General features: G+C 39.4%; 1 protein-coding gene across 2 annotated transcripts in view; it reads right to left on the reverse strand.

Annotated features, from left to right (window-relative positions):
- Positions 1-212: 212 nt before the first annotated feature.
- Positions 213-14719, reverse strand: part of SRPK1 (SRSF protein kinase 1) — an 82413-nt gene continuing 67906 nt past the window's right edge. The window contains exons 13-16 of one of the 2 annotated variants that reach the window (XM_045866781.3): positions 12940-13047; positions 8029-8098; positions 4149-4241; positions 213-2697 (exon numbers count right to left, since the gene is read on the reverse strand). In XM_045866781.3, the coding sequence (XP_045722737.1) occupies positions 2513-2697; positions 4149-4241; positions 8029-8098; positions 12940-13047 (456 nt within the window). In that variant the 3' untranslated portion in view covers positions 213-2512. Of the gene's footprint in view, positions 2698-4148; positions 4242-4261; positions 4645-8028; positions 8099-12939; positions 13048-14719 lie in introns of those variants that run through there. The other variant, XM_045866782.3, reaches the window with a different exon arrangement.

Raw genomic sequence — 14719 nt, forward strand, 5'->3', positions numbered from 1 at the left:
CCTAAGAAATGTGCTGTTATTCTCACCTACCCCCAATTTAAAGGACAGAAGCAAAGCTACAAATGCCATAAAGTGGTGGCTTGTGTTCCAGCCAGCCAGTTTCACTGCATATTTAAATTCAAAAAGCATACTCAACCAATCCTTCCCTCCATTCTGAAGCTTGGGTCAGATCAACTTGGGCAACAAAGGAACAGAAATGCTCTGGAGACATATAGGTTATTAAATAATTTGTTTATTGTACTGCACTTATAAAGAAAACAGACAATGAACCCAGTAGAAAGAATAAAAATGCATTTGGGGTTGTAACTGACAGCGATAGAAATCCTTTAGTGAGATCGTGGCAATTTGACAGTATTATGATTAAGTTCAATAAAGGTACATGGGGTACTTGAAGACCAAATTCTGTAGCTGCCTCTTTCTACGGCTTCTAATTCATCTGGCTCCTTAAATCATAGGGGGGAAAGCCCTTATTTGGTGGGAAAACATTTCCAGAAAGAAGTTATAAGATTCTCTATTAAAATTTCTTCTCACATCAGTTGTTAAAATGGGGCCTTCTATTTGTGTTTTGGTTATTTCATTTTAATATCGTCACCAGAATTCCTGTAATTGCACAATTGTTATTTTACAGTGTAGACAAGAATTCAGTTCTAGTCTGCTATTGCTTTAGATATATATATATATAACTGAAAAGCCAAAGTGGATTAGAATTGCCAAAGGATTTTCCCTGCCGTTGTTGGATACAATCTATTTTCTTTATTCTTGATAGGTGCATAGACAGCCTCACTTAAAATTCTTTCTACAGGAACATGTCTGATTTCAGGACTACCCAATCAAGGATCCGATGAATGGCTGGCCAACAGGGTTCTGTGTTTATGAGTTAAATGGATTGCATAATTGCACCACTTTTTCCTTTGCTGTTGTTGGTGGAAAAAATGGCAGAATCTGTGGACTCCAATCTCCCATACAGAGAGTCGGCTACCTGAAAGTCTCATCAGCAGCTTGGCTAGTAGAGCCTCAAGTTGCACTTCCTTGGCTTTCTGTAGATCAGTCCTGGAGCCGTCTCCGCAGAATGCTGTAATCCCCAAGGCCCACTTGGTCCGTGCTGAACAAGTGGCTGTGACCCCAAACCTGCCCCTCTTTTGCTTTTCAATATGACTGGAGGAATATGTAATGTCTAGGGCAGGTCTATGAGAGGCCCCTTCTAAAATAAGATTCACAAAGCCTTTCCTCATTAAAAAAAAAAAAGCCTCAAGTACATCTCAATTATCTCAAAATTGCAGTTAAAAACTTACATTATACAAAGAAATAGCAGCAGAGAATGGCTAATGTTAAAACAACCAACCCCCCACCTAAAACCACCCCCCCCAAAAGTGCCATCCCCCCAACCCTTTCCCTTGGCTCTTCTATGCTGGGATTTCATTTAAGACCTGAAGCCTCTGAGAAAATGAGAATGGTAAAGCCACAGAGGAAAACTGCTTCAAGGTTAAATTTTGGACAAGGTAAAGAAAAAGCTGTAAATAGAAGTAGGGGACTGACTGGAAAAGAACTGGGAATTCTAGGAAATTTTCTTCTTAGAGGGGAAATCTCTGAAACCCAGATCTCCTTTCTGGAGTCATCCTGAATTCTTTAGTTATGGGGCAGTAAACTCAAGTGCAATGAGTAAAGTGCCAGCCAGGGATTAAAACAACAAAAACCAAAACAGCCAATCAAAATAACTCTGCAGTTAGGGTGACAGAAGATACACAGGAAAGGACTGTTTTTGCAGAACATCTAGTTCTGAAGAAATCACTAGTCAATGGTTCCGTTGTCTTGTTTCCACCAAAAATCAGACCAAAGATTCAAGGATCTTAAGGGTTATGGGACGATGAAAGGAATTTGATAGTGCTTTGAACAGTGATAAAATGGTATCCAAATTTGGTGTTGATACAGCTCATTTAAAAAGATAGTCACTTCAAAGTCATGGGACAAAATGTGAACATAGAGAACAACAGAAACAATCCAGGAAGATGATGCAGCCTGGATACAGCAAATTTAATGTCTCTGCTGTACACAGAAGTAACACCCCTTCCGCTTTTCATCCTTATGCTGGCAATAGGAGATGCACTAGAAAATTTGACTCTTAGAGTCAATGAATAAAAGGATGAGCTCATCATCTTTATAGCTCTTTTTAAAAAGGATGCTTATAATTCAAAGCGTGTTTTAATGGAAAGACAAGGGTACAGGGTGAGAGGCTGTTTCACAACTTAGTATATTAGTCTTTGGCAGAGCCCAATCAAGGCCAAATTCACCTAGGATGCCCAATGGCTGTGGGGGAATCTCCACAGGGTCAAGTAAGCAAACCCAAATGAACGTGTTGGATTAAAAAAACAAAACAAAACAAAAAACCCACAATAACAAAAAACCTGGGAAACCCTTGAAGGAAGAGCTTCACCCTGAAAAGGGAAGAGGGAAATGCTTGGCAGGGAGGGGCGAGGGTCAGCACGTGATCTCTGCTGCAGCGCTGGGCTGAGGCTTAGGAGTTGAGCCAAGGGTGCCGGAGACAATCGGCAGCAGTGGCTCTCTTCTCGGGTATCAGCTCCAACATGGGCAGTAAGAAATCCGTGAAGCCAGCTGCCTCTTCCTGAGACCACTCATACTTCTCCACTAGAACCTCAAAAAGGCCCCAGGGTTTCAGTTTCGTGATGTGCTTCAGGTCACCTAGGTAAAGACAATACAAAAGAAACTGACTGACATTGACAAGTAACAAGATCCTTTTGTGGAAATCCAGGAACTAATCCAGGTGCTCTATAAAGAACCAAATTTTGCCATCAGAATCTAATCCTTTTCTATTCACAAAGCTCTTCTTTAATACATTCCTTGGAAGTGTCTCCATTTTCCATGAGGGCCTAAAATCTTAATTTGTTTGCTCCACCATTCTAGGATATTTTGTCCCAGTCAAATTGGATAGGCCTAGCAGGAACTAGGTATTCACTAAAATGAATATTAAATGCCTATATATGCAACATGGTCTCATGTGGTGTTCAAAGACAGTTTATCATCACGTACCAAGAACAATTTGGGTTTTTTTTTTTTTTTTTTTTGGCTTAACATTCTAGTAAATGTTGCTTCCAAATAAGGCAGTAATTTAAAAATAAAGAGCTAAGACCATGTCCAACCTGTATAAAAGCAACAAGACTAAAACAACAAACCCCATACAGCTTTCAGATATAGCTACATCAACACTTTGTACTATTCTAAAATGTCATTCTAATTCTTGCTTCTTTGACATAACCATTTTAACTTACACAACACTTATTTGAAGTCTCTTTCTGTGGGCAGCGAGTGCCTGATTAATTACCCACTTGGTATATACATGCCATTAATTGGTCTTTGCACAAGGAGGAACTCCTATGAAACACTTCACTATCTTCCTGCCAAAAAGAAACATTAAGAAATGCTTCTGAGGATGCTTGCTGTCAAGTGTAGAGGTCGTGAGGAAAAAGGGAACCATGGCTAACAGGGAAAAAAGGTCCCTCCTTTCTAGTCCCTCCTAGGTCAGGTTTTCAAATTTCAGCTTTTAAATACACACTTAACTATGCCAACATATATTATCGAGTCAAAATTTCAGGTGAGAGTATTATCTTTGTTTCTTTCACTAATCGGTGATAACATAAACTTATAAAACTGCAAAGGGTAAAGTTAATTTGTAGGACTGATGTGCTTAAGTGACTATATTAGGTGTCACTGGGCTACAAGATGAGTGAGTCCTGCCCTTAGGAAGCTTAAACTAAACTACTTGCCCTTTGACAGAGGCAGTTCTTAGATCAAATGATAGCAAAAATCTGCCCATTTTTCAGAAGTAGGAGTAATCAACCAATTATGTGCCAGGTACTATATACACAGCAACTTATTTAGTGTGAAGTAAACACTTAAAATCCCCATGTAGAAATCAGCAGACTGAGGTTGTGTAGCAGCTGGGATTTGAACCCAGACAGTGTGGTTCCAGTCTCTGCTTTAGACCACACTATTTCACCTCTCTGTTACAGCTCAGCATCTAAGGCAGGACCATTCTTCTGTAGGTGTTGGGAACATGTACCTGGCTGTACTTACCTCTTCACTTTTAAACACTTTGCCCCCTTAATGGCTGGGAACAAACACATTCATTTTACCTTTTTTGGTGAAAAATTCCTTGGAATATTTTCCTGCCACAATGAGCTTGCGAGGCACCTTCCCCAGAAGTTCTATGATCAATGCAATGTGATCTGTATGTTTCAAACATTTCAGGAGAGGGGAAAAAAAAGACATACATAACAGGAGTAACAAATGCAGTTCTAGACAATGGCAGAAAGAGTAGCATGCACACCTCTTTGTAAAACATTTCAGCCTTGCTTTCTGTCCTAAATAGGAAGAGGACTCTATCCATCTAATGGAGAATCCAGAAAACCATAAAAAAAACAGGCGCCCACTCCAGTGGGACTTGAGTGATAACTAAAAACAATCTTGGTGTGAATGCTCTGCTTCCTGAAGTTGTATCCCTGGGGCCTAGATGAAAACTCGTGTTAATAATACTACCTCTGCGGTTGAAGAAGTCCTGTGAATATTTCCCACTGAGGGCAAAGCGTCTTGGAATTCTGCCTATCAGCTCTATAATGTGCGCAATGTGGTCTAAAATAGAAGGGTAAGAAGAACAGGATCAAGGACAAGCTGTAGAAGTTTTTTTTTTTTTTTTAATGAATAGCTTTTTCAGGCCTAGCTGTTTAAGAGTAACTACAAATATAACCAAGGATACTCCAGGGGAGACTGAGAAGGTCAAGAATTATTTCAGGTGGTTGGTCACCTGATAGTAGCTGGCAAGTCCCACTCTAGAGTTTGGAGGCTTATCTATATCTTTACTTCTATTTTGTCTATACATCTAGATTCAGGTGGGTTTTTCAGATAAGGTAAAAAACTGTACCAATATGCTTTAGAGACTGTTATTTATTTATGGTACTGCTCTGGGCTTCAAGTAGTAATAATATCACTTTATATATAACAAAGTTCACAACAATTAAAGCACTCACATACAATTATTTGAGTTTTTACAATCACCCTGTAGAACAGGTCAAAATTAACAGATACCCCATTTTAATGATGAGAAAACAGAACCTCAGAGAGAATAAATGGCCTACTTGAAGGTATAGGGGTAACCAGAACTCAAAATGAACCCACATCTTATCGTGTGTAGTTGAGAGCTGTGTGTTTGTTTTAAAATAAATCACACTTTTAAAGTAGAAATTGGCACAGACATTTTAAAATACAGTTACTTGACTTCTGTAGGCCACTAAAAGATACCCATATCATAGCAGTGCCTTGTAACGGTCACTGCATGAATACGGACTATGAGCACTGCCAGCGAAGTGTGCACCACGCGGGGAGCCTGGGACCAGGCAGCATCCATATTCACAGGCAACTCTACTAGCTTTTTACTCTGCAGGTGACAGCAACTAAGAATAGGAAGAAATTTTAAAAAGTGATGGCTGTCAGCCACAAAAGAGCTTTATAAATGACTTTAATCCTGTAGTTATAGAATCGTTAAGGTCAAAAGGAATGACTATAACCTTTCCAATAATATCATCTTACAGGGGAATAATAATAATATGCCAGAGACATTAATATATCTGGGAATTTGTGACGGTCTCAGGTCCTATCTGTTTCTCAAGTAAAGGACTCAGTGCTGTCATTTTAAAACAACTTTACGTTCATCAAGTCACTACAATCTTCCGGCAGTTTTGACTGAATTTATGGTTTTCTAACAAGACTTGGCCACCATGAAATTTTTGCCCATTTTAGGCAAAACCTGCAAATAAATGTCTTTGTAGAAATGAGACTACAGTTTATCTTACTGTAAACTTCCAAGTGAAATATTGGTTCTTTTAATATTTTTCCTATACCAAGGAATTATTTTTCTTTTTTTTTTTCCTAAAGATTTAATTTATTTATTTGACAGAGAGAGACACAGTGAGAGAGGGAACACAAGCAGGAGGAGTGGGAGAGAGAGAAGCAGGCTTCCTGCAGAGCAGGGAGCCCGATGCGGGGCTCGATCCCAGGACCCTGGGATCATGACCCGAGCCGACGGCAGACGCTTAACTGTCTGAGCCACCCAGGCGCCCCAATTATTTTTCTCTTGAATGTGTTATTTTACATTTAATTCCAGCAGCCTGCCTCTGGCTTATCAATTAATCATAGGACTGATATACCTGATAGGCAAAATTATCAAGTATTATTCCGAGTTAGAGCTGTAGAACATCAACAACATCAGAAAAAATGCTTCTTAGGTGGGCCCCAGCCCTACCATGACTTATAACAAACTATGCATATACTAAGCTAGGGGATAAGGGCTTGCTTTTTTCCTGCTCTTATGGGCCAAACTGCAGTAGTCTGAAGTTTCATCTAAGGACTATTAGTGCTGACTAGTATAGGAGGAAATAAAATTTGGATCTAAATATCTAGAATAGACAATTCTCCCTTGCCCCTTACTTGGGACTTTTTATATACACTTTGGTAGCATAAGACCCTACAGAGTATAATTCCAGCTGCTATATGTGTTCTGTACCACACACTATTTACAGGGAGTCTAGGAAAGTAAAGAGAAAAAAATCAATTACTTGCTCAAACAGTTATAGTAGGGCATTTCTAAGAAAGTTCAAAGCCCCAAACTTGTAACTGGCAAAAAAAGCAGCAGAGGTTAGGGAAAATTAAGTGTATACACAGATAGTAATTACATATATTCTTAAAAGGGCTTATATAGAAAACACATCCAAACTGTACCCACCGAAATAGGCATTTGGTGATCGGAATTAGCGTAACTTTTTCCAAACAGTATGTGTTAGGAATATCAGCAGGCCCTAACAACATTGCCTGTTAATATCCCAAGGGACCAGGGTTTAAGAAATGGAGAGTATTCTTGGTTCCACAGAGCACAAAACCTGATTCCCCTAAGAACTGAGGAAAGCACAGAGAGTAAAGGACATATTTTCCACATTGGGAGGGTATATTGCTAGTGCTCTCTCAAAGCAATCCCCATTAATCCTGAAAGCAAAACCTGCCGAAACTGTATAATAATAAAGAAGGTAAAACATTTAATTGTTCTTTCATTCACATTATTATCTAAGTTATTTGGACATCACCATAATAAAAAAAAAAATCACATATTCAGTTGTGTGCTTTCACAGCCTCTCAGATGGAGCAACTGGCAGCTTGGGCCTTTCCCATCAGCTATCACAAAACATAAATCAATAACACTGTTTTATTTTTTTAAAGATTTTTAATTTATCGGAGAGAGAGAGACACAGAGAGAGAGCGCGAGAGAACACGAGCAGGGGGAGGGGCAGAGGGAGAAGCAGGCTCCCCACGGAGCAGGGAGCCTGATGCGGGGGTTCGATCCCAGGACCCTGGGATCATGACCTGAGCCGAAGGCAGACACTTCACCGACTGAGCCACCCAGGAGACCCAATAACACGGTTTTAAAATGGAATTCTAAATGTTAGTATCATTTACAAAGAAAAAAGTATGGTTTTAATTTTTAGAAAGGGAAAAAAGAATGCTAAAAATTGTAGAATTTATATAGACAAACAGGATATAGTGCCTGCATTCACAAACACCACTCAAGTAGTCTGCATATAAAATTACTGACTTCCAAATAAAGTTGCAGGCCTAACTGAGCAACAAGCTGATGAACAGGTAATTCAAAGTGGGTAAAGAATGAAGCACTGATCTATATAGAAAGGAAGATAACCAGAGGTTTCAGAAGAAATTACCCGGCAAATACAAGTTTTCGTTTAACCAACTGTGGCTTTTCTCTAATCCTCATATAGTTCTTTTAATAGCTATTATAAAATATCTAGTGTATCTAATACTTAATAAAAAACATTCTATATTTCTATCTTTTCTGGGATTTATATATTCTTAGCACACTAAAAAGACTAAGCTCTTCAGTACTAACAAACCGTGTTAGCCACACGTGGAAAGTGTAACTGCCACGCACAGAGATCCTCGGTTAAGGAGACTCACCTTCATCTCGAGTGTACTCTTCCCCTGAATGAGGTTCAAACAAATAGTCGCCTGTGGCCAGTTCAAAGGCCTAAGAAAAAGAGGACAGCACATGAAAGCATTAAAACAAAACAAAGCAAAAAAACCAAAAAAGCAGCCTTTGGGAAGCTTACTGCTTACTATGTGGCTCAATATGAAGTAATTTTTTTCTTCTTTGAAAAAGCTGCAGATGATCATTTAAAAAAATGTCTGCGATTATTCCTAAGGAGTTTTCCTTCCACACCTGTTTCTTAGTAAAATGGAGCAGGAAAACAGCAAAAACTGTTAACATCAACATATGGATTCTTCCACTCCATCCCCCTATCAGCAATTCAGCTCTCCTGAATTTCTCTTTTTGCTTAGCGAGGGCCACATGTGGATATTAAGGTGATTCTAAGTTATTAAATTATTTGTGAGAAGAGCAGGTCCTATTTTCTTGTTACAATTTTACATGGCTAGAAATTAAGATTCTGTACACAAAATCAAAACCAAAAAACTCAGACAGACATCTTCTCTACCTATGACTTAATTATTTCGCAAAAAGTATATTTTTAAGTTTTGCTTTGGGAAGCACTCCCTAAACTGTCCCAGTAGAATCCCCAATTCCTAGGTCTATAGGAAAATCAGAAAAAGATTAAGTGTAAATGCAGTCAAGAGCCATTCATGCTTTATGTGACTGGCAGGTTTGGCATTCACCTACCAGGAAAAGAAAGGCACATGTCTTCTACACGAAAACCTCTTGTAAACAGTGTTCAAGAACAATGAAAAAGTGATTTCCTTTAGAATACGTGCCAAGCATTATGGAAAGACAGCATCTGAGTGACAGGGCTATATTAATCTTTCACTGATTAAAAAACGGGTTTAAAAAAAGTAATGTAACAGCAATTTTATAAAGGCCCATATTGGTATAAAAGTACAGTTGTTAATCAAGTGCCAGTCACAGGTCAATTTTGATTAAGTCAATGGTCCAATTTCAGGAACTGTGGGGTGGATTCTGGAGCAGACTCTCTAATTCAGTCCTAGGTTTAGGTCTCAGTGGCTGGCCAGAGTCAGCTTCTGCAATTTCACGAGAGGACAGCTTTTCTCAAAACTATATTACCTGAACGGTACTATCCCGGACCAGGCCTAGCTGGTTTTATATTCTAGCAGTTCATTACGGAACTGAAGGGGTACTTGCTCTACCCTCTAATCGTCCTGAGGCTTATAGTCCCAAAGCAGAAAAGAAACAAACTGTGATTCTCATTCATCAGAATTTGTTAATCTCTTCTGAAACCAGTACTTTTTGAAAGCCTCATAGTGGGAGTTCAGTAAAAACACTGAAATTAAAATTCGAGAAAATAAAGAAAATTTTCTAAGATTTTAATTATTTTCTAAATTTTTTCACCTACACACTTATAACTAGTTACCTCAAGTTCTCTGAGAGAACTTTATTTTTTGGAACATATATGATAGTTGCTAGTAGTTACAATTTTGTAAGTAAGATAACAGCAGAAAAACACAAACCAAACCAAACAATCACAATGTCAGAAGTGAAAACTAGAAGCTCTAGTCACAAACAGAACACTTAGTTGAACACCCTTCCCTTTATAGATGAGAAAACTGTAACCCAAACTGACAGGCAAGAAAGCCCATCCTAGAATCCAGGGTTCCTGATTCCCACTTCCTTCTGTGCTGGCCTCACTGACCAAAGAGCCTGTTCTGCCACAGGCAGGGTCATGCTGACAACCAGAGGCAACATCAGTTATGAAATCCAGTGTGCTGGTATATATCCAGACAACACAGTATTATTTAGTGCTAAAAATGCAAAAGAGCTATCAAGTCATGAAAAGACATAGACAAACCTTAAATGAATATTATGAAGTGAAAGAAGCCAATTGAAAAGTCTACATACTTTATGATTCCAACTCTATGACATTCTGAAAAAGGCAAAGCTATGAAGACAATAAAAAGATCAGTGGTGGCCAGGTGTTGGGGGTAGAGAAGGAGGGATGAATAAGCAGAGTTTGGAGGATTTTTAGGGCAGTGAAACTATTCTGTATGATACTACAGTGGTTAGATACAAGTCATTACACATTTGTTAAAATCTATAGAATGGAGGATTTAAAAAGATCTATTCTTTATCCACTCTAAAATGGTCTTCATAGAACCCTCCCTTTTTATAACTGCCATCTAACTTGGTAGTCTCAATCACTAAGGTGGCAGGCAATCTCTCTCTCTCTCAGAAAGGGCTCCAATCTTTCCATCAATTAATTGCATTGGATGCAGGATGATCCATCTTTCCAGACACTTCTGATATTCCAGATTTATTTTTATTTCTGGTTATGGCTAAATGGAAAGCAACATTTCTATGTCTATTAGCAAAATAAGAGAAACTTAAGGGAACAAAGGGGGGTTCGAATTTTCATGATATTGTCTCATGCGAGAGAAGTGCTTTCCCTCCCTCAGTCAAGAAAATTCCTACATGTGAGCTGGTCCAAACAGGGGACAAAGTTAATTCCCCTTTTATCTTTTTGCCTTAGTATTAATATACTAAATAGCAAGCAGGACCTACTGCCCCCAAACAATTAACCCACTACTAAGAACCACATCATAATAAATCAGATGTCATCTATAAACTAGTTATATTTTGTAGTTGGTGGCATCTCCATCGCTTATTTTCTCTAGCAAATCTAATTCCTCAAAATACAAAGCTTTAAAGTATGGCAAGAAAGAATTTAGATTTTATTCCAATGTTCTTTCATCTTGTGCACACAGTACCAAACCTTACATTCCACACAGTCCACCATCTTAACAGACTGTTGATATGCCATAATACAGTGATTTACAAGGTCATGCCATATTAACACGGTTTTAACTCTATTACCTCTGGAAGACAAAGTTTTTTAGGAATGTGGGTCTCAAGTAATCTATGACCTAAAATAGGCTGGGGTTTCTAGTTTGTAGTTTCTCAAGTTTTCCCCCAAGTTGACTGTGAAAAATGTTAACTGAAATGACAGTTTAATAGGTTTCTGGTTTAGTTTACTCACTTGATGGTCCACCAAAATTTATTAAGTACTGCTATATAATAAAGAATTTGTTTGGTCTTTGTTCCTGTTTCCTGAGAGGAAGACTCTAAAAGCTTGGCATTTCCAAGTGATGATGTCTTTTGTCATTCACGTTGGACCCCTACCGCCTTATCATTACACCGATGAGGTGACTCATGGTGGGCTCCCTAGATAGTTTTAAGAGGGCTGGATATGCCTCTAATTGGACAAGACCCAACTGTGTGAGGATTGGGGCTTTGAGCCAGTGTTATCCTAACCTCCAGGGAAGGAGAGGGGGCTGGAGACTGAGCTCAACCACACGATCAACAATTCATTCAATCATACCTAAGTGATGAAACCTCAATTAAAAATTGGCACCTGAAGCCCCTGTGAACTTCCCTGGCTGGTGGTACATACTGATGTGCTGGGAAAGTGACATGTCCTAGGGACACAGAAGCTTCACCTTTGTGACCCTCTTAGGCCTCACCCTATGCATGCTTTCATTTGACTGGTTGATATGCAAAATGCAAAAGAGCTATCAAGTCATGAAAAGACATAGATAAACCTTAAATGAATATTATGAAGTGAAAGAAGCCAATTGAAAAGTCTACATACTTTATGATTCCAACTCTATGACATTCTGAAAAAGGCAAAGCTATGAAGACAATAAAAAGATCAGTGGTGGCCAGGTGTTGGGGGTAGAGAAGGAGGGATGAGGGAGGAAATTAAAAAGCTAGTTAAAAACATCTGGCATTCTGTGGCACCTGGGTGGCTCAGTCAGTTAAGCATCCAACTCTTTGATTTATGACAAAACTGCAACAGCAGTTTAACACTTTCCCAAGTTCTGTGAGTCATTCTAGTAAGTTACTGAATCCGAAAGGATAATGGAACCTCCCCTTGGAGCCAGGGGGTCAGAAATGCACGTGGCCTATGGACTCCAGAGTTTGCAGCTGGTGTCTGAAGGGAGGGGGCTCCTGGGAAACTATGCCCTTAACCTGTGAAGTCTGCCAAAACTCTGGGTAGTTAGCATTAGAATTGCCCTGTAAGCACCCGCTCAGATTGTGCCAGGCCCTGACCCAGACACTTAGCTATAGTTCACAGCCATGGTTCCTGTCAGCATGGGACTTACAACCTAGGGGGAGAGAAACGAGTAAAGAAACACACAATTACAAATTGAAGAGTACACTCCATTTCAGGAAACAATATAACACATTCCAACAAAGGCTACTTGTGGGAAACCGTTCAATATCAACTAAATCTGACTACTTGAGTACTTGTTTGACAGGGACAAAGCAGCAATTTAAGACTCTTTCACATCTTTTGAGGTGCAAAGATGCCTGAGGAACTGTCAAACTATACAGAGTGAAGTAGTTTCCAGGGGTTTCCCTAATCTGAAAACAGAGCAGAGCTGAAAGGGCAAGGGTACTGGTAATCTCCAAATCAAAAGTGGCATCACCTTAGAGCAGCTATCTTAATCCCCTCCACTGAAGCCTGTACTAAGAAACACTCGGTGCCTTCAACCAACAGCCATTTGGCACAGCAAAATGGAATGCCAGATGTTTTTGTTTTTGAGACAGAGAGAGAATTCAAGCAGGCTCCACGCCCAGAATGGAGCCCAACTCGGGGGCTTGATCTCACAACCCTGAGGTCATGGCCTGAGCCGAAATCAAAGAGTCGGACGCTTGACTGACTGAGCCACCCAGGTGCCACAGAATGCCAGCTGTTTTTAACTCGCTTTCGAGTTCCTACCTCTGCAGACATAAGATTTAGAGTGCCAGTGGCACCTCGCGGGAAATCCCCTGTCCTGTGTGTGAATTTGCTGGTCCACTGAAACGAGCGCACAGCGGAGGTCAAGGGGGACAGACATTACCATGCACGCTGTGCTCCAGATGTCAGCAGGGGTGTTATAGCCAGATCCCATCAGAACCTCCAAGGAGCGATACTGCCTTGTTTGGATATCTTCAGTGAAATGTTTGTGCTGAGTAAACGGAGAAGGAAACAGCATTTTAAAATCACTTACTCCAAAAAGTAACAAATCATGAAAAAAAAGATTAAAATAGGTCTCTTAAGTTTGCCTCAAACCAGTCTTCATTTAGCTCGTGTCCTAAAAGTATCAGTTTGATGCTATTAGCTCCAAACAGTACTTTGCTTTAATAGGCGGTCTACTCCAAATTACTTTTGCAAACATATAAATTTAACCTTAATATAGACACATGGATTAGGGAATAACAATCACTTTTTAAGAAATGGAAAACTATTACCCCAAGCAAAAATTAAACTGGTCATTTGTCTATAGTTATTAAGCGCGTCAACAAATAAATGACACCAATCTACGTTCAATTCAAACTTTCTTTGTTATGTGCTCATTATGAAGAAATAAAAGATTAGGCTTCAAGTTTCAAGAAACTTAGAAGCACCATCTATAAAGAATTCTTGGCCCCATTCTCCTCCATCCCCCTCACTCCTCCAAAAAACTCAAACATGATTCTTGGGGAAACAGAGACCATGTTAAGTACCATGGGAATGCAATCAGCAAAACAATCGGAATCTCTTTAACACAAAAACTGTATGGGAAGAAAAGGGAAAACTATAATAAAAGCAATTTAAGAGACACAGTACCCAGTTTTGCATTCATGGATTTTATTTGGATCCTGTTTCAAACAAACAAAAGAATATTTACAAGGTAACTGGTAAAATAGACTGAATACTTGATACTGGAGAATTGCCAACTTTTTAGGTATAGCGACAGTGTCATGGTTACCTGAAAGAATCATCTTTTAGAAAGCCATATTTAGGAATGAAAATAAGATACTTGGGATATAGTTCAAGATAATCTGGAGTGGGTGGCAGAGTGGGGGGTATAGATGAAAACAGACTGGCAATGAGTTGACAATAACTGGGTGGCGCTTAGTATAATGACACAGGGTTTCAGGGTTCTATTTTCTCTACCTGGGTATAGGTTTGAAGTTGGCCATAATAAAAAATATTGCAGAAAAAAGCTTAGAATGAGTCATGGACACAAAACAAAATCCAGATAATATTAAGAAACGTGTAACAAAAAAGTGTGGAGGATGATTCTCTAATCCTACTGGAATTCAAAAACAAGGACGATCATCTGTTTCTGTTTGTTTTTAAAGTTTTATTTAAGTGATCTCTATACCCAAGGTGGGGCTTAAACTCATGACCCCAAGATCAAGAGTCGCATCTTCCTCCAACTGAGCAGCCAGGCGCCCCAAGGAAGAACATTTGTGAAGAGGAGATATTAGGCAGAGAAAGCTTCAGGTAGAAAACCAGTGTTGACCAGAGCTCCAAAGGGACAAAGACTGATCAAAAAGCGCCACTTTTGTACTCCTGGTAGAGAGAGCATCACCAACAAAGGCCAGAAGACATCTGCTAAAGCCACATACAGCTAGTTGCTAGGATAAACAGTCTGGATTTCATTCGGCACCACTCCATGTTAATGCACAGAAGTGTGTGCTGTAGGAAGAACGACAAGACATCTGAGGACATCATTCCAGTCATTTTCTGGTTGGTGGCCAGGAATGAAAATCTGAACACTGACTGTGGAAATAGGAGAGGGAAGAGTAAACTCAAGGAGAGCCAAGAAAGAATAAGCAGAATTTAAAAATTCAATGGCTATATGTGGGAGA

The sequence above is a fragment of the Mirounga angustirostris genome, unplaced genomic scaffold (assembly GCF_029215605.1).
Source record: "Mirounga angustirostris isolate CCGP_5_RB_7025 unplaced genomic scaffold, mMirAng1.0.hap1 SCAF_8, whole genome shotgun sequence".
Taxonomy (NCBI): Eukaryota; Metazoa; Chordata; class Mammalia; order Carnivora; family Phocidae; genus Mirounga; species Mirounga angustirostris.